This window comes from Empidonax traillii, unplaced genomic scaffold (assembly GCF_003031625.1).
Source record: "Empidonax traillii isolate 1590-97213 ecotype Southwest subspecies unplaced genomic scaffold, ASM303162v1 scaffold798:size368312, whole genome shotgun sequence".
NCBI classification, from domain to species: domain Eukaryota; kingdom Metazoa; phylum Chordata; class Aves; order Passeriformes; family Tyrannidae; genus Empidonax; species Empidonax traillii.
This window is the reverse complement of record NW_020955991.1, coordinates 140,556-166,910: the sequence shown is the minus strand read 5'-3', so window position 1 is coordinate 166,910 and position 26,355 is coordinate 140,556. Positions and strand designations below refer to the sequence as shown.

The 26,355-nt window shown below is 38.0% G+C and overlaps 1 protein-coding gene across 3 annotated transcripts in view; it reads left to right on the top strand.

The window, feature by feature from the left end:
• Positions 1–26,355, top strand: part of CDK19 (cyclin dependent kinase 19) — a 112,429-nt gene that overhangs the window by 58,034 nt on the left and 28,040 nt on the right. For all 3 annotated transcript variants that reach the window (XM_027901559.1, XM_027901560.1, XM_027901558.1), the window contains 2 exons: positions 23,665–23,722; positions 24,657–24,788. In XM_027901559.1, coding sequence (XP_027757360.1) covers positions 23,665–23,722; positions 24,657–24,788 — 190 coding nt within the window. The remainder of the gene's footprint in view (positions 1–23,664; positions 23,723–24,656; positions 24,789–26,355) is intronic.

Below are 26,355 nucleotides of genomic sequence, written 5' to 3'. Positions count from 1 at the left end.
ACAATTGAGTTTGTGGCTTATATAGCTAAGATACTAGATAAAAGACAGTGAGGAAATGCAAGCAAAAGGAATCTCAATGGAAAACTGAAGCAAAAATGGATTTATTTCTTTTAAATTTCAAAGGAGCTAATGGAGAGAGCAAGCAGAGATAACAAAAGCCTTTCTACAGTTCTGTCTTTTAGCCATCTCTTTGTACATGCTCTGCAGCACAGCGCATCAGTTTTCCTCAGTGGTAGCCAAGACTTTTTTTTTTTTTCTCCTTTTTTTTTCTTTTCTTTTTTTGTGATGTTCTACCTCATCATTCCAGTCAGACTCAAACCTTACTTGAGTTGGCCTTTCCTTGACACTTCAGCAGCCAAGTCAGCTAAGCTGGTGGTGCATCCATGTCTTTGTGAGGTTTTTTTCAGTGTAACCCTTTCTTTCCAAATCAACCTTTTCACTCCAATTTCACTATGGAGAGAGAGGCGGAATCCCACTGTGTAAAGACTTTGCCAGTGGTTTCCCATCTCCAGCTTTTTATTACCATCCCCTCGACTCTTAAAGCAGGAGAAAATAATATTTGTGTAATGTTTGTTTCAGTGTGTCATTTGTATTGGGAGAAGCTTTTTTTCATTGTGTGCTGAAACGAATCAGTTTGTGTTTCTTTATGGAGTGGTTTATGGAGGGTCAATGCGCTTCTACCACATGCAGAATTTATGGAGTGCTAATCTGGGCATTTTTTGGTGGAAGGACATAGCAGACAGCTGAGGTCTGACATAATTTTGACTTTGCATGTCTGTCTGTATAGCAATTGTCTGTACACAGCCACTGGGATGATCAGACTCAGCTCTCTGATTCAGGCATCTTAACAAGTTACCTGAATACCCAGCTGGTGCAGTTACAATAAACCCAGTATCTTTCTAGGAGTAAATCCTTAGCAGAGCCAAAAGATGCCAGTGTGATGACGGGCTCCAGCTGGCCATGATTGCACTCAGGGCAAGCTGTCTTCTCCAGCACTCCAGCTCTGACAATTTGTGTGGTTTTGTTTATTTCTTTGTGTTTGTTTCTAATATTTTTATCTTATTCAGAATTTTTTAAATGATCCATCACAGTGTTTGTGTGGAATTGCAACATTATAGTATTATATTAAATGTTATAGATACATATAATATAATTAAATTATATTACATTAAATAAAGCTCTAACAATTTTCAGGTTTTTAGTTGACTTAATTGACTTTTAGTTTAGGGATTAACTAAAAAACCCAATCACTTTCTCATAGTAATCCTTTTCTAGCCAGTATGTAAATCTGCAGTCTCTTACAATGGACCCATACCTGGACTCTGCTCTGGAACTTTGTTGCCACATTACACAACTCACTTAACCTGTCTTTGCCTCTGTTTCCCAATCTGCTAGCTATTTATGGGTCTAATTTGTAGCTTACTGCTTTATGTGCTGTGAAAGGAATATAATGTATGTGGTTTATGCAGGTAACTTATTTTTGTTGTTTGATATTCTTCTAGTGAGCTGAAACTATTAACAAAAACTAAAAATAAAAATCAGTTGCATGTTGCATGAAGGCACTAGAAAACTTAAAATTTTAAGTGGATACTGACTTTTGCTTCTGCTTTCATGTTTTCTTTTCAAAGCCTATGAGAAATGGGTGCTTATTATTACTAGTTTATAGTATTTAACTACTCTCCCCCTTTTCCTTCCTGTGCCCTCCCAAGAAAATTTTCAAATAAATGATAAGAAATGTTACCGAAAAAGCAGCAGAACTGAAGTGATTTTTAAATATTCCACTTACATTTTGTTAAGTAAGTGAACTGTGGGTTTCAAAAATAAAATGTAAAATGACAAGTCTGGGAAACTCCCCTTATACTAACAATTCTAAAAAAGGATTTTTATGTGCTGATATCAAAAGTAAATTTAGAGGTAGGTCCATGCATCCCTCTCTTGACAAGCAGCTGCTGTGTAGGAATGCAGAACTGTTGGGTCCTGCCTTCTGCCAGTAATTTTGCACTGGCTTGAAAAGCTTCTTGGCCCTGTTGCATCCGTTTGAGCGTGCACACGCCTCCTATAAATAAATACCGAGTCAACCTGTCTACCAGTTTCTTTAAACTTTTAAAAAACACTGTAGTCGTAATCCCCACTATTCTGTGTCATCGTGTGTGTGCATGCACGAGAAGGGTGCACAAATATGTATGGACATGCACTCCTGACTCTCATTCTTCCCTAGCTGTGTATGGGTTCAGACCTCTTAGTTGTTTATTATTCCATCTGCATGATCTCTTTGGGGTGGAGGGGACTTTCCACAATGTCAGAGAACCATACGAATGATCATACTCAGCTTGCAGATTTCCCAAAAGAAAGGAAATGCAAGCTAATCCCACGTATTTCAAGAGGTTAGACCCCCTTGATGACTTTAGAAAGCGATTTGAATTTACTAACTGAAAAGTGAACACATTTTTCCTCTGTTGTATTAGTTAGAGAGAGGATAAACTTTGTTTACTGCTGAGGAACAGTAGTATGGTGGGTGCTTATACGTGCATCTGTGTGGATATGTGCTTCTAAATGAACCATAAATTTTACATGCTGAAAAACAAACTGAGTTTTATCAGCAAATGCTTTTCTCTCTTTTTTTTTTTATTTTTTTTTTAAGTGTTAAGCATATATCTGGGGGCACCTATGAAAAAATGGTGAATTTCTCGTTACTCAGAACTTTGCTTTTGTCTTTCAGTTGCAAAAACTAAGCTTCGTGGGATTAAAAGAGGTCTGTGAAGATGTGCAGACTAATTCTTCTGTTGTGTACATGGAAACAGCAGTTTTTCTGTGACTGAGTAATGCATACCTTTTGGTTTGTGGCAAGAGTATTAAGATGTTTGTAGATTAATTTTTACTAATAAAAATAATTACAGTTGAAGAAAAATGTTTTACCTCAGGTTCTGAAACAAGCTTATGCTCATAAAACCCTGACTGGATATAAATTCAGATGAGTCAGAAGAAACAAAGGGACTGATTTAATGTTCTTTTGGCTGCGTTTTTTGCTGCTAAAGTCAACAGATGACATATGGCCTGTGGACTTCTTATCTCTTTTCCTGAGGTGGAAAAAAGGCAACAAGGAAGCAAAAGTATTAAAATAATTCTAGAATTTATGTGGGGTTTTTTTCCTGATATAGAATAAACAAAAGGAAAACGTCATCTTTTTTTAATATTCCGAATTTAGATACCATCTGCCATAGGGAGGTTTCTACTAAATACATGATGTGCTTAGCCTGCTGGTGCAGCTGACCATTTGGAGTGAGCAAACTGAGTTTTGCCTTCTAAATAAAAATGCAAAGTTTAGAAGCTGCTTTTAGAAGTTTTTCTTTTGTAAAAGTCTTACTACCTTTTTTTTTTCTTTTCTTTTGGAGAAAGTACCTTTGGGATAATGGAATTGACTGTAATTGCATCTGTGGGATTATTTCTGTTTGGACTCATTACCCTTTCTGTATAAGGCTACGGAGGTTGGCACCTCTTTCTATAGTAATAGAAATTAGTGAACCTTAAGCAAAGTGTGTTAAAATCAGTGAAGACAACTAATCTAACAACTTATAAACAAGAAAAAAATGAAAAACCCGCATTTGTTCTCCATGCTGTTTTTGATATTGTGCTTTCTCTTGTGCATTTCTCTTCATTTGGAAACTTGCTGTGGTTATATTGCTGATCTACTAAGCAGTTGCAGTAACATTGCAGGTTGTCTTGCACTTAAATGAAGCATCTTTGATCAGCGATCCAGGAAGCTGCAGTGACTAGCAAAGGATATAAGTTTATTCCTCATTTTATTACGTGTGAACTTAGTCAAAGAAACTGACTCTGCTGCAGAAAATGACTGATCAGCTGGTGTTTCACAGCTTATCTCAGGACCTCTTTGTCTTCTCCAGCTTCTGTCCTTTCTGGCTTCTGGCTAATGTTTCAGCAATCACAGGCCTTACTGTAGCTCTTAAAACAAAATACACCATTATGTCAATTAAAGAAAATGAAGGAAATACTTTATCTGTGAAGTGACTGACTATGTGAAATGAGCCTCTCCAAAACTGGGCATTATGTCTTCAGATTCATCTTTAGGGAGGATTGCGATAGTCTTTCTTTCTAAATTTCGCATAAAACCAATTCGGAATTAAAATTTCAAGACATTTTAATGAATACAGGAGCAATCCCTCAGGATATCTGGACCACTGGTAAAAGCATTTCTAATATTCTTTCATGTGTTTGAACAGTGAAAAAGCAAAGATTTCAAGACAAGTCATAGTGCAAGTAGTCAGCGTTAAACACATACAGATTTCTGTATACCAAACCTCTGCACTACCAGAATTTTAACTTCTCTGTTGTTTTCCTGCCCTCTGGCAGCTAAAGCCCATGTGAATGTATGACGGTTGTTCTGACAGACCCCCATTTCACTTTGTTCAGTGCCTCAGTGGTGGTAGAGCACAACTCACTCACCTTCGGTTTCCTTTGGGTGGCTTGTAGAAGCACTTCCCAGCAGTTCAGTAACCTTTCTGTGATACTATGTGAAGTAGTAGAAAACTATGTGAAAATAATTTTATTCTATTTAAGCAAGCTGATGGCATCTGAAAAATGTTTTTATATTGGAATTATGGTTTTGCATTTTCAAGCAGCCCCTCCCTCCCACCTGCAAGCTAGCCCTACATCTGTGTTGCTTTGGTTCCTACTGGTATAATAATCTTTGAACATAGATTGTGGTTGGTTTTGGTTGTTTTTCTGTTGTTTTATTTCTGTTTAATCAATTCAGGGGTTTGGGGGGCTTTTTTTTAGGTTGAAGAGTTTTACCTTAAAACAAAACAAAACAAAACAAAAAAAACCCCCAACCCCCCCCCCCCCAAAAAAAAAAAAAAAAAAAAAGAAGTAATAAAGTCAAGTACTGCTAGGAACTGATGCTTACTTGTTCTGTTGGTTTAAATATTGAGCCCAAATCCCAAAATTTAGCATGATGATGTTCTATGTAACTGGTGTTCTCAAATATAAATTATGTCAAAGAAAATAATTCCATAGGCAGTATTTTGCATTCCTGAAATTCCCCTTGGAACAGGGGATTTCAGCTACTCAAGCCATTTTGTCTTACACTGCAATTGTTGCCAAATAAAGTTTTTCACAAATGTGTCTTCTGGTCTGTATTCTTCCTTAATACATGAAACACGCTTGTACATTTTTACTTTGATTTACCTTTCATGTAGTTACTTTTGATGTAACAGTTGTGGATGATGAATGTTAGAATTACGAAATAAGTGCAAACTCCAGTGTGTTACATTTTAATGAGCTAATACTGACTTCTAATGCTGTGAAAGTTATTTTTGTGGCTGTAGAACTGTGAGTATGTTTAGATATTTTCCAGCCCAGCTGAAATGAAGTTTCTTAAATGGGATGTTAAAGTTTGTTTTGTTTCTTGACATTTCAGGGTGTGAATTCCAGTCTCAGCCCTAAAAGTGATTGTTTATCAAGTAAATATTAATTGGAACTCTGATAGCTAAAACAAAGAGAATTGCAGACCCGTTTAGGTTATGGGTAATGCATTTGCTTGAAATTCTGGTTCTAGCTGGAAAATATAATAATTTTTCAGTAGCTTCTTACTAATTTTACTGTCAGCAAATACATATGCTGTCACTGGCTGTCTGCTGCTTTTTGCTAGGACACAGGATTTACTTGGAAGCTTATTTCTCTGTGAGTGTCTCCTTGCTGTGGAGAGGAGCTGCTGTTCTTTGATCCCAGCTTCTGTAGTGGGATGGGAAGAGCTTGCAGTAGCAGTAAGCCTTATAGGGGACTAAAAAGTAATTTTTTTTAATGTGCCATAAATATACTTGAGTGTGTATTGCAAGTGGTTTGTTGAGTTTGAAAAAATGTTAAACTAGAAAACAGCTTGATTTGTTTATCTCACTTCAAGGGTTTTTTTTCCCTCTCCTGCTATGTGAAAACTTTGATTCTTATTTCTTTCCTGTTCATAGGGATATATACTTTCTCACTCTCCCGAGAGGTGTACATGGCAACACTTGAGAAGGTCTGCATTAAATGTTGAAATAGATTAACTAACTGTGCTAAGCTTTTTTTTGTGGCTATTCTGATTGGTCTGAAAAGAAGCTATGTGTCTGTTCTGAAAGTGGTCTGTGCTCAATTCAGCTGTGCCAGTGCAAGGGTGGTGCTGCCTCAGCCCTCTGCTGCACTGGATACAATGCTGGGTACCATGCAGTCGGTGCTGTAAGTGTGCTCCTCTGCTGACTGTCCCGGTTATTACTTTTGCCCTTGACAAAGGTATATTTATTCCCGTCAAGGTGCTAAAAGTGGACTGGAGGGCCATGGCAGAGGAACTCGTCTGCCCATCTGCTGTCTGCATGATTATCTCCAGCCGAGAGACAGCGTGGACTGCTAGGGGAAGCAACATTTTAAACTGTACAGCTGTTTTTCTTGGTGCATATGATTTGGAATCCTTTTTTTCAGTGTCCAGGTAGTTTTAATTTAATTTAGTTGAAAACCTTTAACTAATGCAGAGGATATGGCTACATGAGCAAGTTACAGCAGGGCAGTCTAGGGTGTGGATTTACTCTGCATTAGTTGCTCTGTAGTAACTGCTCACCTGCGTGTTTTTATCCTGCAGAAAATGCATAGTCCTTTGATAACTCACTTCTTAATGAGGGTGAGATAAAATTGCCTAATATACCATCACTAAAACTGGACAGGTACTGGGTTCATTTCCAAGTGCTTTACATTGTTTCTCAGAATGATTTCATTAAAATGTAGGTAACTAAATTGCAATATAATAATGACAATATGGTACTGTTTTTTTATGACTGGTACACATATGTTGAGCTTGTAGAACAATTCAGCCTTTTGGGTATAGTCCCCCTACAGTGCATGTCTAGTTTAGTTTTCAGTATGCAAGAAGCACCTCAGTGTTACAAAAAATTTTGTTCAGAACTGGGTGTGTGAGGTGTGTGTCTTTCCATCTTATTAACTTCAGATTGCAATTTGTCAAATGAGTTGATAACTTTGGGATTTTTAATTGTAGGGATATTGCAGCCATAAAATCTGTAATAAAATATTATAGTCTCTAATAAGGCTTCCCTAGACTTTAATCCTGGTCCTCAGTTTGTAACGTGACTATTTTCAAAATCAGTGTTGCAACTGTAGAGAAGAATTTCATCTGATGAGCATATTATATACAAAAGGTGCAGCAGAGTAACAGCAAGTGTAAAGTGCTCTGATGGTTAAGTTCTGAAAGCTAGGGGTTTTCTCAAGAGCATTTTGTTACATAGTAACAATAATCTGGTTTTGAGGAACAGGTATTGAGTGCCTAGCCTCTTTATGCATTCTGAAAAAGGAAAATAAAAATTTCTGCGGGGAGTTTGTTTGCCTTTTAAGTACTTCATTTTTGTGAGAATGTCCAAGGACTTATTGGCAACATCAGGAGTAAGGCAAATCCTAAACCTCGAGCACTGAAAACTTAGATATTTTCCCTAGTAAGTTGGGGCAAATTTGCTGTAACAAGGACCATGGTGTCTTACTTTGAAAGTGTACTATGTGTTTGAAGTTGTTTAATTTAAAAAAATAAAAAAAAAATAGGGCAGCTTGACCTGCCATTCTTTAACATGTTCGTGTTTTTGACATGAATCACAGAATGTTTCTCAGGAATTGACAGTATCTTACAGCATTGCGTGTCTATGCAGGTTGTTTTTCATTTTTTAACAGGGCATAATTATTGAATGGAAAAATATTATAATTAGCTCTGAACTACTTCAGATTTTGTTTTCGGCACGTAGAGCCTTCTTCACAACTCTTCTTCTGTTTTCTTGCTTGACACAAATCTTTCATTTGCTTCCAACTTCCTGCTCCTCTGCCCACGTTCCCATATCTGTTGATCTGCCTTTTGCCACTTCTTTAACATTACTCATATAACCTTGACTCAGCTTTGACTTTCCTGAAATACTCCTCTATTCCATATTCACAATCTTAATTATTGCTCTCCCCTTTGGCCTTTGCAACTTTGAGCTCTGTGGCTGGAGCACTTAAAAGGCTGTGTTTCATACTTTGACCCCCACGTGGGAAAAGCTCACACATTCCAGGTGGAGGGACCCTCCTTTCTTTAGTTTCTCATTAAAAGTACCATACTCATATAAAAATTCCACAGGCTCATTAAAACTTCGAGGTCTCCAGATTCTGAATTCAGTAACGCTTCCTACTCTGGTGGTTCTGCTTCAGAAAAGATTTTGAGACCAACTTTGTTCAGGCTTTTGTCTCCCAAAACAGCTTTTCTGTGTTTCCCCACTCAATTATATGTACCTATTCTTCTCTCCCTCTGCCTTTTAGCTTCTAACTTTAATTAGTAGCTTTAAGAATGAATATTGTGATCATAGTCATGTATGTTTAAGTTGCTACAATCTATAGTTCTGCTTTGTCTTACTTTATTTGTAATTCTTCCAAAGTATTTGGAGATTATTGGGAAAATCCTTTACAAAAGAAAAAAAAGAGATCTTATCTATTTTGGGTCTGGCAGGCTTTTTTTTTTTTTTTCTTCCCACAACAAATAGCTTTTTGTGAGTGAACTTTAGAAATAAAAAAGCAACCACAAAAAATTAAACTTTCCAGAAATATTTGTGTTATTTATATTGTTGAAAGTATATATATTACTGACTACAGAATTTTTGGACATGTCAAGCTGATCCCATATCATAATTAACTAGCTTGCATGAAGGTTGAAAATCCTCCACCACAGACTTTCGTTTAGAATCGGCCTTGATCGACAATTGATTGAAAAAACTTTTAATAGTTGGTGCTGAAAACTGTCTATGGGCATGCCAGTCAACTCAATTAGCTCTTCCACATGGTATTAGATACAGTACAGCAACTTCAATGCAGTGTTTAAGAGGGGTCTTGATACTTACTATAGAACTGTTACAAAAGTGTTGCAAAAAATTCCGGAGACATGAACAAGGTTTTAAGTAAATGTTAATGCGTTAGGTTGAATTGTTCTAAGGTGACTTAATGATTTCTTTGTTTTGTGCTACATGTGTAATTTGGGAAGAGCCTAATCTTCAAGGAGTGGTTAGCAGACTCCCACACCTTGTCTCAAGCTGGCTACCTAAAATATTTAAGCACCACCCGTTTATATCCTGCCAAGAACTGCTTTTTGGTTTGCAGTAATGAGGACAAGTCATACTAATACCTAATGTGTTTGTTCATGAAAGCATCTCTTAACATAATTGTCTTTTGATGCATTTTTATTACGTAGTAAAATAAATATGAAGATTCTGGCAATATACTACAGAAACTTCAAAAATCTGAAACACCATGTTGTAGCAGTATACTACACTAAATAAATACCTAATGTACTTATTTTCCCAAAAAAGTTCTTGTACACTTCTGAGGAAAGGAAAAGAAGAAATTACTTGCTTCTTGTGTAACTTATTCTGGCCTGATTGCCTTCATTACCTTTTACATGTTTTTTTTCTTCTGTTTACATTTACAATCAAGACAGTTCTAGGACAGAAGATTAGCATTTTGTTTTAGATACTGTGCAGCTTTTAATAAACTGTAGTAATTTCCACGAACACTTGAAGTCACTGTACCAAATATGTTCAATATAAACACTCTTCTTCATGTTATGTGGAAAGCTACCATAAATATTATGGAATAATAATGGATTTGACAAAGCATCATCGCCTCAATCTTGTGTTGACTTTATAAACGCAGTAAGAAATTACTTCAGATAGATAAACTCATTATTGATAGAGAGAGATTTCTCCGCTGATCTGTTGCAACTCAGTTATCATTACCAGTTATCAGTGTAGTATCTAACCTGAGGAACCTCTTCATCTGAGACTTGCAGGTCAGAGTATAAGCACATTTTCTTGATGGAGATGTTATTGTGACTGAGGTGGGGAATGTGAACTGAAAGCCCTGTATCAGAAAGCTCCTCTACCTGCCTGTGGGTGCATTTTTGCCATCAGTATCCTGTGGTAAATAAAAGATACCTTCATGCTGTCATGAAAAGGACCAAGTTGCTTAGTGCTTACTGCAAGGCATCACACAGTAAGAGTGGGCCCATGGCAGTACCCATGGCATGTTGGTGGAGGTGCTTTCATTTAGCTCAAGCTTTTATTTAGCCCGACTAATTTGTTCATCTAGCTACATGAATATCTAAGGCTACTCCAAACATGTTACTTTGCATGTGGAAGTGCTCACAGAAAGTACCAAGAATGTAACATAACTGTTTAATGGATCTGTATATAAACCATTTTTAAGTGGAATCTTATTTATGGTGTCGAGAAGTAGGAAGCCTTTTGGTTATTCACAAAAATGTATGAGGAGTCCCAGCATTTCCCTAGTACAGAAGTGCCGTGTGAGCTACTTATGGCCAGAATTTTTAGGTTCAGGAATAGGATACCTAAACTCTTGTGGGTTTTTTGTTCCCTCAAACACAATCTCATTGCTAGGAAGAGATTCATAGGTTGAAAGGAGGGAGCAGTGTTACTAGCTCTAAAGTGATAGTGGTGTGGAGTTAGGAACCTTCCTTACTTGTGTCCAGCATACCTTGCCTTGGTATATGCAGAACCTTTATTTTTAAATGTGGAGATGCTGGTTTGAAACTAACAGCTGCAAGTATTCTGCAAAAAGAAAGACTTTTCTGGATAAGCAAGTGATGTTTTTCTGAGCAAAAACCTGAAAAGCACAGAAGCAGTTATGGGTAGGAAAAAATACCTGAGCCCAAGATGACAGAGTACATAGCTACTTGCAGCCTTTGTGTCCAACTTGTCTTAGGCTGTGACTGTTAATATTAAAACACAGATTTCAAACGTCATCCTTTAAAATGAAACTGTTTGATTTTCAATAATCTTTTTTTTTTTTTTTTATATAAATATTTGTCAAGCTGTGTAAATAATGTGGTATCTGATAAAGGAAAATATTTTTCCAAGGCAAGAAAACTTCGCTATCTTGGATAATGCATGCAGCAGCTAAGTAACTGGGATAAATGCTTGAGAGTCTTAAAAGATTCTAGAGTCCTGTGGTTTCCATAATTTTTCAATTGGCGTATTAAATGTTAACTCCAAATAGTTTTTCTTTTCTTCAGCCAAGTTCAGATTTTCAATCTCTCTATTCTGAGGCTTTTTTTCCCCTTGTTGCTCATATATACATGTCATAGCCTCTACCAGCTATACCTGTGGCTGGAGAAGCTTTCCTTGGTCTCTGACCCTTGTTCCTGCCAACTCCAGTGTTTTATGGGTCAGTCTTTGCTTGAAAGACCCTCTCTGCTTACTGTTCTCCAGGTTGTTTCCCTCCCTTACACCAAACCCTGAGCCCTGTCTGTGCAGTTGCTGTTTCTCCCTTACACAGCATGCACTGCTCTGTGTCTGCTGCTGTGCCTTGTTGCTGTACTGGCCTTTCTCAGACTCGAGCTTTCCAAAGCAGGAGCCTTTTGTTCGGCACTTTACCCACTGTGCCCATTGTATACAAGAAAAGTTGCATAAATAAACAATAAAATACTTGAATTGAGTTGTTGTGTAGGCAGTGTTCACTCATGTTTGGATAGCAGTATTCCAGATCTACACCTTTCAGTTGTTTATGGTAATTATGAAAAGTACATTCTGTATTGAAATGGTTTATGCTTGTTCCTGCCTGACCTGTTAGAAAATTATTTTAAATTGGTGGAAAATCTACTTGAACACGTGCGATCTTTAATTTACATGAATAATTGTTTTGAGAAGGTTTCAAATGGTTTTGAGATGCTTATAATTCTGAATGAGTGTCGATTTATGTGTTGGGTCTTCAATTCTTCAGGCAGATCTAGACCATGTAGACCTTTATTGTTAGACTGGACTTATAGTGCGGTGAAGGTTGGAGCTTGTACTACAGAAGGAATACCATAAAAATTTGAATGTCAGCTAAACATTAAGCTCCTTTTCATAGCATTTAACAATAAAATGAGCAAAAAGGGAATGCAGTATTCTTCTAAATTTTACAGTGTGCATACGTTAAAGATACACATGCAGGTGTCCTACTTAATATCTCTTAATCTCATTTGTGTGTGGGAGTAATGGCAGGCGATGAATAAAACTCAGGCTTCAGAAAGCAAGTAGAAGTATTATACCTTATGGATCTATTGATAAATATAGCCTTTGCTACCTCTTTCTAACTTTTTCTTCTACATGAAAAGAGCCTAAAAAGACTTAAGAGGATCATCGTATTGGTGCTTTACTAACTTTGTAACGCTGAAGTCCAGTACTGAATACTTCTATAGCAGTATTTCCAGAAATGTTTTGCTGTGTCTCCTGTGAGGTTCACTGCCTCATAAAATCTCATCAGTGCCTTTTCATCCAAAGGAACTGTTGCAGCCCCAGCTGTGACAGAGCACCCTGAGAACAGGAGCAGGCTGTTGGTGCAGCGGGGCGAGCACTTCAGCTACCTGGGGGCTATGCTTTGAGGGGTGCGGTTGTGGAAATGTGGGCTGCGTGGTGCAGGACAGCTCTTGAGATGGTGTGGGGATTCTGCTCTCCTATAAACTCTGGTTAACGTTGTGAAACAATTGTTCTTCTGAATAACAGTGGAAATGAAATGGAGTATCTGTATAATGTGTGTGTCAGCTGAGCAGTGGTACTTTGACCATCTGTTTGCTTTGCGGTCCTTTTTTGTTGCCTTTTTTTCACTGCAAACCACGTGGGGTTGTGCTGCCTCAAGTGATACATTACATTAGTAAGCTGTCTAGAACATGGTAACTGGATGATGAGTGAGATGTTATGGTCCAGAGGACAGTTAAATCCCAATTTTGTTGCCATAGACATTAAGGGTTGTATTAGGGTGATAGAATTTCTTCCTGAAACCTAAAGCTGATCTGCTGGACAAACCATGATGAAAAAGGGACATGTAACTTATCCCTGCAAATAGTGGAACCTGAGTGCTTGCTTTAAGACGATGCTCCAAGAAAGACTCTGTGTAAGGATTGGGGTTACATTGTAAATCACTGATCTAGATTATTTCCACACAAAGGAGAAGTTGATGCTGTAGTATAACAGACATTTAAATTCCTCAAGTAGGTAAGGGTCAGTTAATGTTTAGACTCAACATGAAGGAAGGAAGGGAGAAGAGATGGGATTTCCCCCTTTTTTCCTTGAGATGATGAGCATAGAAAAACAGCATATATGAAAAGTGGATAAAAAAATGTAGCTTGGTGCTACAAAATGATTTATGTAATAAACTGACAAGAGCTAATTAAAGTATATGAAATACTATTAGACGTAACCCTTTGATTGTTAAAGTCCTCTAAAATTTAATGTAAATCCTGTCAAAAATTCATACTCAAAAATAATAACAGAAGACATTTATTTCACTGTTCTGAGTCCCTTCAGTCACATTCTCATGTCCACATGCAGACAAAAAGAGACTTATTAAGACCCACTCAACATGGAAGCAGCCACTTCAGGTAATTGTGCTACCCTAATCTTTTCCTCCTTTGAAATTTCCATTATAGGACTTCTAATATTTCAACCTAATTCAGTCAGTCTAAGTTATCCAAGCAGAATCTGGTTTGTAATGAAAATGGGTTGCATTTATATCTGTTCATTCAGTACTATATTATTTACTGCAGTCAGAAAAGCTTTGTTAATTATTTGACTCTCCTGTTAATTATTTGACTCTACCAGACTCTCAGGGGAATGGAGGTATCAGAGTTTTATTGCCAAAGATACTTTGTGACAAAGGCAATTAAGAAAATGGTTTATGACGGTGTCAGCAGTCTCAACTTCAGTTGTTTGTTGTTTGATTGGAAAGAGGTTTCATCTTCCTTACTAACCCTACTAAACCAAGAGGAGTAGTCAGAATATTGTATAAAACAAATACCAAGATTTGGCAGTGGTGGAATTCAGTGCTGCAACTGAAAGAATTACCACTTATGGGATCCAATTTTCATGCTGCTGTAACAGAAACAAAGGAATGCAAAGTAATGCCAGGAGCAGGTGAGAATCTCATCATCTAATTTCCCACTCCTCTTAAATTCTGGTCCTAAGCTTAATACAGTCATAGTCTTTCTTATGTTAGTGTTGTCAGACTTACTGTCTCTCAACTTTTGCCTTTAGAAAGGTGAAGAAAATAGTAGTGTTCATAATGTTTTACATGTGCAAATATCTTCTCAGTTTATTTGCCTTAGGGTTGAATATTCTGAATAAAGATTATGTGTGAAGAATATAAAAAGAACTTGATGGCACAAATGCAAAGACTTGGCTTGACTGCAGTATCTTGGGGTATTTGGGATGTCTCTTGAAGTCCCAACAAAGGAAGAGTTTGACTGCTTTTACAGAACGAAATTTATCCCTCTGTTTTTTGTTTGTAATACGTTAAAAATCAGAACATTCTTCCAGATTATTTCTGAGATGAGTCTTTCTTCTGTTCCCATGCATGGTGGGCCTTCACATCTCACTGTTTAGAAATGGGGTAGCACTCTCTGTGTTGTTCCATGCTATGCTTGGTGCTCGCAAATTTCCCAGACAAGGTCTAGAGACAAGGCACTAAACGGTTGCTGAGTAGCTTCATGGGAATTTTGCTGGATTGTATGTTGTAATGTGTTGAAAATCCCAGGGACAATGTGAATTCAGCATATTATTTGAACATTTGCTTTATGACACTGTATTTTTCACTGATAATTTATGTTCATATTTTTCTCTTTGTTTCAGACTTCCCCCTTCTTTGTCCTTCTCAAGGTTGCATGTAACATTTTAAGTTCAAGTATGCTATTGCAGCACTAGCACCAGCAGAATGCTTTGGATAATGTTGCATAGCAACATAAAATTTAATTTGTGTCAAATGTTTTGGCATTCTCTTAATGTGACGCTTTTTCATTCTTTTCTTTTTCACTTGAATTGCATTGCTGTTGATTGGGGTGAAACCACTGGTACACTGGTACATTGAGAAGATTGCTTTAATAGAAGCAATGCCCAGCCTCCAGAGTTGTCTGGAATCTTCATTTTTGTCATGTAGTAATTTAATACCCTGTCAGCCGTAAGAAACCTGAAATGGTGTATGAAAGGAAGACTGTTTCATGTCTGAACTTTTATGTAGCCCAGAATTATATTCTCCTCATGTGATTACTCTTATTTCATATTTCCCTTGTGTTTACTGTCGATTTTCCAGTGACATAACTGCAACTATATATTATCCATTGGTTAACCGGGGAATAGAGCTGGTGAATAGTCTTTTCCTGTTACAACAATGATCAAATACCTTGAGTTTATAAATTAAATATTTTTTCTAGCAATTGCCTAAGAAACCATTGTTTCAAACGGATTTTGAAGCAGAGCATTCTTATAGGGAATGTGGATGTTTTGGCAATTTCTGGGGAGTGCCTGGATAGAACTGAGGGGAGTGAATTTAAAGAATTAATGTCAGTTGAAGTATGTGCTTAATTACCTCTCAAGAGAACACCTGACCTATGAAAAATGAGGTAAAAACAGAGAAATGAATATTCTACCTGACCACCAATTTCATATTGGTTATATACAAGAGTAACTGAAGGCGTAACTTGAATAGAATGTATGTCTGTGTGTGATGAAGGCCGGGGTAGAAAGGTCTGTCTTTCCCTTGGGTGAAATGGTTTCACAGTGAGTGTGTTCTAGACACTGGACTTCTAGGCTGACGCTGTCATCTCAAATATGTGTTTCCAGTGTTAAATGTGTAGCTGTTCAGCCAAAGGTGCCATAGGGTTACAACAAGGTGAGGGAGATGGCCGTGTGTGTGTGTCAGCTTTGCTGCTGCTGCACTCGGCAGTGTGCGTGTTTTAACAACAGACATTTTGATTGGGTGATGGGAAACAATTTTTTTGATAGTCCCCCCTGCTCCTGAAAGGCGCCCTTGGTTATGATACCGAGCAGTCTGATGCAGCTTCCAAGTTTTCTCTGTTTTGAGAAGGAAAATGACCAGATGACCTCCAGAGGTCCCATCCAGCTCAAAGCATTGCATGATTTTGACTGGTCCTCCAGATGAGTATTCAGATTCATGGGCTATTTTAAATCAGTCTGTATTGAAGCCTGTGTAGTCACATCTTTCCTTTTGTTTTAGGCCTTTAGTTTATTTCAAGGACTTATTTTTTTTTTCCCTGCTATGTGCAGATCTGTGGTTGCACTATGGCTATAGTTGTAGTGTTTTGGCTTTCTTTTGCTTTCTGTGCAGAGAAAAGTTTTATAGGAGTATATAAACATGAAAAGATTCTTTGCTAGCTAGCTTTCATATGAAAACAGCACATTTCCTCTCTCAACATGTAATGAGTACAAGCAAGGAATGTGTTTAACCAAAATCTTTACCTAAGGCATTCCAAAGAGATATTTCAGATATCTTCTGTACAGTTTGTTCCTACTCCTAGCTAGCAATATGTTTTACCATCAGTCTCAGGTAAATTCTGCAGTTATTGCTATTAGAATTTCTGGTATCTGGAGTTAATGACTATTTTGACCATATCAGTTTAGCTGCTATGAAATACATAAGTCTCTAACATAATCTGATAGTGAGGTTTAAGACTGAATATCCAGTTTCCATATCTCAGAATTGTGCAAAAGGGTTGCACATGCTTCTGTGTCTTTATCAGTTCCGTGCACATTTCATTTTAAAATGAGTTTATAAGGAGCAAGAGTGAAGATAAAAAGTTACCATGCATTTTTAAATGTTTTTGATGTCACTAGTATTCTTCTAGTGATAATCAGGTACATTTGGGGAACGTTTTAAAGATAACAGTCTGGTCAGACTTACCAGTAAAATTTTGCGTACAATTTTATGGTGATTTGACCTGGGCTGGATGCCAGGTGCCCACGAATGCCTCCTCACTTGGACAGGGGAGACAAAATATAACAAAAGGCTCAGGGGGCAAGGTCAGAACAGGGGGAGATCACTCACTAAATGCCATTGCAGGCAAACCAGACTTCGGGAAATTAACTGAATTTATTACCAATCAAGATCAGAGCAGGATAAGGAGAAGTAAAGCAAATCCTAAAAGCACCTTCCCATCTTGCCAGCTCCCTGCCTCCTGCTCTTGGGCTTAACTTTAGTCCTGATTCTCTACCACCTCCCCCCACCCAGTGGCACAGGGAGACTGGGAATGAGGGTTAACAGTGAGTTTATCACATGTTGTTTCTGCTGCTGCTTCCTCTTCAGGGAGAGTCGTCCTTCCCCTGCCCCAGTGTGGGGTTCCTCCCCTGGGAGGCAGCCCTCCATGAACTTCTCAGATGAGTCTTTCCCACTGGTTACAATTCTTCACATGGAGCACAGTGCTTCAGGAACAGCTTGTTCCAGTATGGGTCTCCCGTGGGGTCACAAGTCCTGCCAGCAGCCTGCTCCACCACAGGCTTCCTACGGGGTCACAACTGTCTCTCAACCATCCACCTGCTCCAGTGTGGGGTTTGTGTAAAGGCTGTAGGTGGATCTGTGCCCCACCGTGGGCCTCCATGGGCTGCAGGGGCACAACCTTCTTCACCATGGGCTACAGGGGAATTTTGGCTCCGGTGTCTGGAGCACCTTCAGCCTCTCCTTCTTCACTGACCTTGGCCTCCGCTGAGTTTTCTCGCAACATATTCTTATTCCTCTCACTGCAATTACATCTGTGCAATAACTTTCTTTCTTTCTTCTTAAATCTGTTATCCCAGAAGCCCAGCCACTGTAGTTGATGAGCTTGGCTGGTGGTGGGTCAGTCTTGGAGCCGACTGGCATTGGCAGACATAGTGGAAGCTTTTAGCAGCTTCTCAGAGAAGCCCCCCCTGTAGCCCCACCCCCCCACGCCACCAAAACCTTGTTGTGGAAACCCAATACAAATTTTCTTTGACTTTTTTTTTTTTTTTTAATTTAACTATAAAATCTTTCTGTGGAACTCTTTGCTTCCCATGTTGTCATATACTTACTTGATGTGTTTACCTCTGATTTTTTTCCTCCTTTTCAGATTTAAATGTTTTAAATTCAGTTGAATGAAATACTGTTTCAAAGCATTTTTCCTTGTGATTTTACTGCCTTTTTAGTATATTTGGCCTTGCTCAATTTGATAATATCTGTAGAAATATTATTGATTCGAATTCAATGATAAATAGCTTGATGGGATTTGTTAATGACTTTGCTTTGCAAGGTCAGTCATTTCAACAGACTAGGCAGTGAAAGAAAGTTGTATGGATTGCTAATCTAGGCAAAACTATAATGAAATATAGAAGGGGTTTTGTAACATTGAGGTTAACAGGTGGCAAAAACCAAATTGAAAGTGATGCTGTGTAATCAGAGTAGTCTCAGTAATCTCTAATTTGAGTTTGCAGTGTGTAAGGCTTGTAAAAAGAAGCAGGTGTGAAGATATTTTGCTCTATATGGTATACTTTCATCTACTGCTACAGTAAAAAAAAATGTTGACCAAATGTTTCCTGCATGCATTTCAATATATGTAAGTGTATATATATATATATATATATATACACACTTATATATACTTGAAATGGAAGTGATAATGATTTGGAGGTTTGTGATACATAATAAAACCTTTTAAGAACCTTTTCTTTTTTAAATCCTACATTAATTAGGTCAGTTGGTATCAACGGTGTTAGTACCCAGTGTGCCAGTTTATTGATCTGAGCACAATGTCTGGGTTTGAACAGTATTGGTGTAAGGCAGGAAAGTGCCTACATTTCCTTACAGATGAGAAGAACAAAAGCTTTGTTTCCAAATTTCTGTGAACAATCAGCATCTCTCTCTTAATCTTGAACTGAAAAGCTCAGTGGTCCTTTGAGTAGTGCCTGCAGAGTGGAACGCTGTCATCTCACACAGGACCTTTGTCATTTGGGGAGCAGTGTGCTTAAATCTGAGACAGAAATACCATTGCTCATGTTTTGGCTTGTGAAATGAAAGTACATCTACGTATCAACACTGTACTGTTTACGATTGCTTTTTCAAATAATGGAGACTTGAAAAGACCTCATCACAAGGCAGTTTCTGTAATTGTGGGGAAAGCTTTTGTCTGGAAGACTTGCAATCTCTTTTACAATATAAGCCTCCTAATTTCAGATTATTCTTTGTCCAGTGATACATTCCAGAAGGGAAACACATTTGTTTGGATATAAACAATAAAGAATGGTGTATGGAAAGTGGTGTATCCCTATGGATGTTTTCTTACAGGACTGTAATTCTGCACCAATATTTTAATGTCTCTCCCACCAAGATCTTTTTTTAAGATTTTAATTGCTTTATTCCCTCTCTCCAACCAATGTAGGAAAGTAAATACTAGTATCCATGCCTATTACTTGTAAAGAACCTATTAAATCGTCATAATCTTCATCCTTTTTTGCAGATATTTCAGATTTTTGTTCCCATTGTATGTTGCTGCTGACCTTGCTCTTTTTGTAAATGTTCTCCAGTCAAATCTCAACTGTATTTCTCAGCAGAGATTTGTCTGTTCATTTTTATAGCTTACATTAAGTGTGAGACTCATAACTCTTACTGTTTCTGTTGTTCCTATAGCAACCAGATAGGTGGAGATGCAGCAGCATCACTTTGCTTCCCAGCTGGTGTTTGTGTTCTCAGCAAGGGGAGAGTATGAGGAAAATAGAGAGAGTGTTAATTGGGATGTAACTGGTTGAAAGTGTTGTCCTTGTTGAATTACCTCACCCTTTACTTCAAGGAGTTAGTTAATAATTTTTAGCAGGGCTTCTCAAACTTTCTTTATTAAAATTCTTGGATAGAGACATGATTTACTCTGTCGGGCTTTGGTCTCTTAGCTGCTGGTTGGTTTTTCATGTTTTCTTTCACCTGAAATCCTGTTTTATTCCTCACATGGATAGCAGTAGGATTTATTTAAGAACTAAACCACTGCTTATGACTTGTATGTAGCCTGAACAAACACAAGAGGCTTTTTAATTCCTGCTTCTTAATCTTTTTGCAGCTGTCCAGTAACTACAGTATACTAGACTGTAGCTTTATAGTGGACTGTTAAGTGACTATCTTGGAGTAAAATGTTTTGATATTTAAAATGCTACCTATACAGAGATTAGAATAACATATTCTACCTTCTCCAAGAAGAAGTTGTTTGCATTCCCCTTAAGCAGTCCACTCTCTGATGTCACGATGGAGTGTTCATTACATACTTTCCTGAGGATCTCTGATGCCATATTAATTCTTCTGTGGTCCACTAAAGTCTTTCCTCCACGCCTGAGCTCCTGAAGTTTGCCTACCGTGCCTTGGTGCAACTTGTTTAGCCAAGCACCGCTGCTCCATGAGGGTTGTGTTACTCTCAGCATGGCATGTGCATTGTCAAGACTCTGAGGAGGCGAGGAGTTTAACTTTACAGTGTTTAAGTCACTATTATATAAAACAACCGCAAAACACGTGACCTATTTTTTAAGCTACTCTGAAGTTGTAAATTTTTTTTAGATAAAAATTCATGGTCACAGGAGCTGGATATCGCATGTTGTATCTCAGAAAGATGGGCCCTATCAGCTTAGTGTTACTCTTCAACTTGTACATTCATTGAAAATGCTTTCCTAGCCAGAACAGCTCTGATTAGCAAGAGGAACTCAAGCTGCTACTGCGACAGTGATCTGCAGATCAGTGGGATCCTGCATCAGGTTGCCATCCATGAAATGCCTGTCGTCTCCACATTGGTGGTGGTGCCTAGGAGAAGTGCTTGTTCTTTTGGAAATAAGTTTTCAGTTGTTTCCCATTTTATTACTTCTCTGTCTCCCCTGACTCTCTCAGATAGAGAGGTTCACAAGAGCTCATCAACATGACATATGATAAGTCTATAAATCAGCTTGCTTCTCTGCTGGCTACCCAAGCAGGGTCCTGATCCTAGGTGGATTACACATTAGTATAGATTTACATTTTAAACAGAACAACATCTCTTTAAAACATTCTGGCTTAAGAAATTACATAAAAGGACAAGTCCCTTGCTTCAGTAGATTAGATCTAACCTAGTGTATCTGCTGTATGCAGATCTTAGTGGGGCCACTAAGTCATTTAGGGTTTGGGGAGTCTTTCTGAGGCTGAGAGAGCTGGGACTGTTCAGCCTCAAGAAGGGAAGGCTTGTGTAGGATCTTGGCAATGTATATTCACATCTGGTAAGTGGGAATAAAGAAAATCAAACCAGACTCTTCGCAGTGCTATCCAGTGGCAGCACAGGTGGCAATGGGCATACATGTAATGTGTAACTAAACCTTTTTTACTATGAGGGTGGTAAAACCGTAAGTTTTAGAGAGAGGCTGTGGAGTGTCCATCCCTGGAAAAGATTAAAACTCATCTGGGCTCGGGCCTGACCAATCTGTGTAGTTGACTCTGCTCAGAGCAGGGGAATTGGACTTGATCTCCAGAGGTCCTTTCCAACCTCAACTATTCTGTGAATATTGTGGATTATGTCAGCAGATAAAATAGTTGGAGTTTTATTCTATGAAGAAATTGCTCCTTGGAGAATCTTGTATTGTCACAGATAAAATGTAACTCTTGTGAGATGTTTTGAGAATCCTTTTGTTGTTTATGCTTAGATTTTGATTTTTATCTTAGTAAATCTCCTGGTGTTATAATGTTTATTTCGTACAACCTAATTAGAAAAACCCCAACCCATAAATCAGTGCAGTAACTACATTTTTATCAGCTTTCTTCACTTGACAAATAAATGCATTTTTATAGCACTTAAAATCCAATCCTGAATATAAAGGTCTATTGAAGTGTTTTTGATTCATGGAATCACAGAATCATTAAGATCGAAAAAACCTTGTAAAATTAACTTCTTAAACCATTAACTTCTCACCCCCATGTGTACCACTAAACTATGTCTTCATGTGCCAAATCCATGTTTTCTGAATGCTTCCAGGGATAGTGATTCCGTTAGTTCCCTGGGCAGCCTGTTCTAATGCTGCAGCTGCAGCTTTCCAGCCACTCTTCCCCCAGCCTGTGGTGCTGCGTGCGGTTGTTGTGAGCCAAGGGCAGGATGCAGCACTTCACCTCCTTGAACCTCATACCGTTGCCCTCAGCCCATCAACCCAGCAAACTCGTCATACTCAAAATCTCTAGGCAAAAATTTAGGAAGAATTCCGGCAAGGAAACTGGAGTTCTGCTCTCTTGCTTGAACTTGCGTGCTTCCCTTGCTGCCTGAGGATTGAATATGCAGAATCAGATTGTTCTGTTCTCTGGAATATTCAGTTCAGGGGAATACATGAATGTACAACCAGAGTTTGACAGCTGCCTTGAGGTGTTGAGTTTATTATCCTTAAATATTAGCTAAGAGCAAGCATAATTTTTATCTTTCCTTCATTTGCTGGTGAGTGTTTGCTCAAAATTGATTGAAATAGCTCTTATGTTCTCCAAGAAAGGAGTGCGTATTGCCTCTTGAATGGTTCCAGCTATATGTTGGGGAGTGAAAAGTCAGGGATAGTGTTGACAATTATAGATTAAAAAAGAAGTAATAAAAGAGATGATGGCATCTGGAAAGAGAGGTTGTGGTTGGATTCAGAGAAGAAGCAATGTCTAGCACTGGATGTGAGTTGCAAAGGGAGAGCAGGGTCCCAGGGAAGGAGAAAGAATAGGTGAGGTAGGGTGCTTTTTTTGTTGTTGTTGATTGTTTTGCTTTTTCAAAAAAGCTAAAGATTTGTAATATTGAGCAGAATTAGTAACCCTAGTCTGAGTGTCTCATTTCAAGTAAATAGGGGCAAGGAACTGAGAATTTAAGTGAAATTTTGATGTTGGCTTTCTGGAGATCTCTTTCAGATTCTTGGACAGATCCTGCTTCAGCAGACCTCTCTGGGCCTTAGGGATTTTAAATACAATTATTGTTTGGATTAACTTCCCAAAAATTCTGCTTTGAAACTTTGTTATGCATCTCTTCATTCAAATCACTTTATGTTTTCAATCTTGTTTACTTTTTTACAGCTGTTAACACAATAGGGGAAAAGCTTCCAAGGAATGACTATTGATGTCTGAGGGAACCTAGATTTTAATAGCAGAACAATTGCTGTGATGTCATGTGCAGATTTTATGTGGTGTTCACAAGCAACTGGTTGCAAACAACTACAGATTGCAAAAAATGTCTATAAAACTTTTGTTCTACTTGCAAAGCTGCTGTCTGCACTGTCAAAAGCTTGTGAATGTAGCTGCCTGTATATTCCTGTTTTAAGTGAGTTTTCAAGCATGAAATCTAGTTTGCAGAAAAAGCTCTTTTGCCAATGTGATTTTTATCATTCGTACTCTAAAAACAAGCACAGCTCTAAAAATTGAGGTATATATGATGTTAATAATTAAGTGACTCTCATTGATGCATTTACATACCAAGATTTGAGATCACTTTCAGTAAGTTATACTTGCAAAAGTGGGTTTTGCCAGATTATCGATGTGTAGCATAAAACTGCTTCCTCTAGAAGAAAATCTTACCACTGTACTTAATCATTTTGGTAACAATAGGAGTGCAAATGTACGTAAAGATTGCATTTCCTACCATGAAATGTCAAAGTAGTTTTCTGGTTTTCTAATTGTGAAATTAGTAACTAGGCATAATAACTAAATGTCAGCAAAACATAAAGGTATGGTAATTTTAGACTTCTGAGGATATTTCTAGAAATGTTTTTGTTATAAAATAAATTTATGTACTTTTATTGCTCTTGAAGATAATCAACAAAGGCTGATCAACTAAAAATTCTGCTTTTTGTTTTCCAGAAACCAGCAAACATTCTGGTAATGGGTGAAGGTCCTGAAAGAGGAAGAGTTAAAATAGGTAAACATTTTTAGAAAATTTCATTGCATAGCTAAGAGATTAATAAAACAGATCTTCAGTGTAAGATAGAAACAGATCTTCATTAGTTTTTTAGTATTGGACCCTCTGTTCATCAATTTTTGTTGTGTTTGAAAATGTTCGGTTAATAATTATTGATTTATATGCTTGTATGGGCAGCAACAAGAAAATTATACTTGGCATTTTGTAACTTTGGAAGCAGAAAGATTTAAGTGAAGTGTATAAAAGGTAAATTGCAGATTTAAATTGGGGTTAAAATGTGTGGGTTTGCCAGTACCCCCAGGTTTGTACTTTCCCATTGAGCATTTCTTACTGTTATGAAACTCTTTCTAGAGAGAATTTTGGAGTTATATATCAGTGCTTACTTTTAAAATACACCTCTGTAACAGTATATACTGACTAATTCTGGAGTTCATTCCTCCAAATCAAGTAGGAGGCATGCCTTGAAAAATAGTTCAAAACAATCTACACTCTAGTCATTTTGGTTTTGCACTTTGGGTAAATATATAGCAGCCACAAAGACTCACAGTTTTGTAAATTACTATAAAAATAAAAAAGAAATGTACATTACAGACCTACCGCTATTGACTTCAGTTAACCAAGTTTCTGTTAGAGGTTTTTTTAAAAATAAACAGGTGTCTGTGTTATGTGAAGTTTTACAATCCCATGATGAAAACACTGAAGTCAAACATTATCCTTCATAATCTTACGAACAAAGTAAATGGAATTTTATCTCAGCTAAATTTGGCCCAGTATTATTAAGAGTAATTGTGCTTTGTTAGGAGCTTTGATTTGTAATTTTTAATGGTTTTGAGCTTTTATTATAATTGGTTTTGGCAATAGTGTTAAATTTTGTTTTCTTTGTATAAAAAATTTAAATAAATATTATTTCCTATTTTTTCTCCCCATTCCCCAGCTGATATGGGTTTTGCAAGATTGTTTAACTCGCCTTTGAAGCCATTGGCAGACTTGGATCCAGTTGTGGTGACATTCTGGTACAGAGCTCCAGAGCTGTTACTTGGGGCCAGACATTACACAAAAGCCATTGGTAAGTTGTCCTGTAAGAAGGATGTTTGCTTGCAAGTTTTGTAAAGGATAGTGGCCTTACAATAGATGGGAGGATCAGCTGAGTAGCTAGTTTTTTTTCCTGAAGTAGCAGCAGATGGAGTATGATCCAATCCATAAAAGATTACTTCAGACCGAAACTTTCTGAGGACTGTGCTTTTATTTTTCAGTATGAGCTGGACATTTTAAATGTGTTGTTGGTTTTGTTTTAAAACAAAAATATCCTTTGCACTGGTTTGTACGTGTTCTTGATATGGGCTCAGAAATCTTCTGATCTTGTAAAACTGCAAAAGGGAAAGAGCTATGGCTGTTGAAGTGGCATTCTTCTAGGGTGTTACATCTTTGTTGTATTATTAGAGGCTCTCTAAATAGCTTAATATCTTTCTTATATGGCAGTGACGAAACCTTCCCAGGCTGTTCACCTCCTCTCACAGCTCCTCTTGCTGGTGTCTCAGTGCCCCAGCCAGAGCGTATCTCCCACTGTGATGCCAGTGTCATCCTGCAGACTGAGGCTTGCATGGCAGCACGCTCCCTCTGCAACTCTGCTTCAGCTGAGATGGAGGCATCCCAGGGTATATTATCCAGTGGGTCCTGGGGATGGAACCTTGTAGTGCCCCTGCCTCCTGCACGGTAGTGGCACAATCCCATGCTGTCTGAAGCAGATTCTTAGGGCCTGCTTTGCTTCTACCACCGTGCAAACCGGGCTCCTAATTACTAAGCCTGTGCTTGCTGCACCCTGTAGTGGGTTAAAACAGTTGCTAAAAGTGTTTAAAGAAAATACCAACAGGATTGCCCTAAACCTGTAAATTAGATGCTTAAATTGCCTGTTGAAAGTGGAAAACACTGATTTGAGTGCACCAGATTACTGAGTGACCTGCACTGAGTGTGTGGTACCGGAAAGTTACCTCAACTGACAATTACCTGTTTTTGATAGATAGCATAGTGTTTGGAGATTTGGGTGAGTGATATATACCATTATCTCAGGATATGTCTTTGAAGAATGAGTTAGTATAATGCTGTTGTTTGCTTAATTATGTCATAAATAACTTGGTTCTTGCCCTGAGGGATCTGTAGTCTATACTAAAACACAGACAAGGAGTCCCTATGAAACTTCAGAAGATGATGCTACTTCAGAGAGATCTGATTTGCTAGTAGTTTATTATTTCTGAGGCTTTCATTTCTTTTATCACACCAGTGAATCCCCAGGAGGGATTGTTACGAATGAATGGTTACGTAGTACCTGGCATGCCGTGTGAGTGCTGAGGGGCACTCAAAACAGTTTGGGCAGCGAAATAAAAAATACAGAAATGAAAACTGGAAAGTTCCAAGTTGAGATTTGTAGGCTGACTGAAGAATTAGAGGAGCATGTGGCTGAATAGAAGAGAAAAGAGTAAGGGGACATGGAGGTGGCCTGTGTTTCGCTTCAAGGTAAAGGGAAGAAGTAACAAAATGATAGTGGTGACGTTTATGCAGTTTCATGAGTCCAGACTTGTGTTTTGCTTCTAACATTATGTGCACTTAAGGGAGCCCCCGGTGGTCCAGGGGAAAAT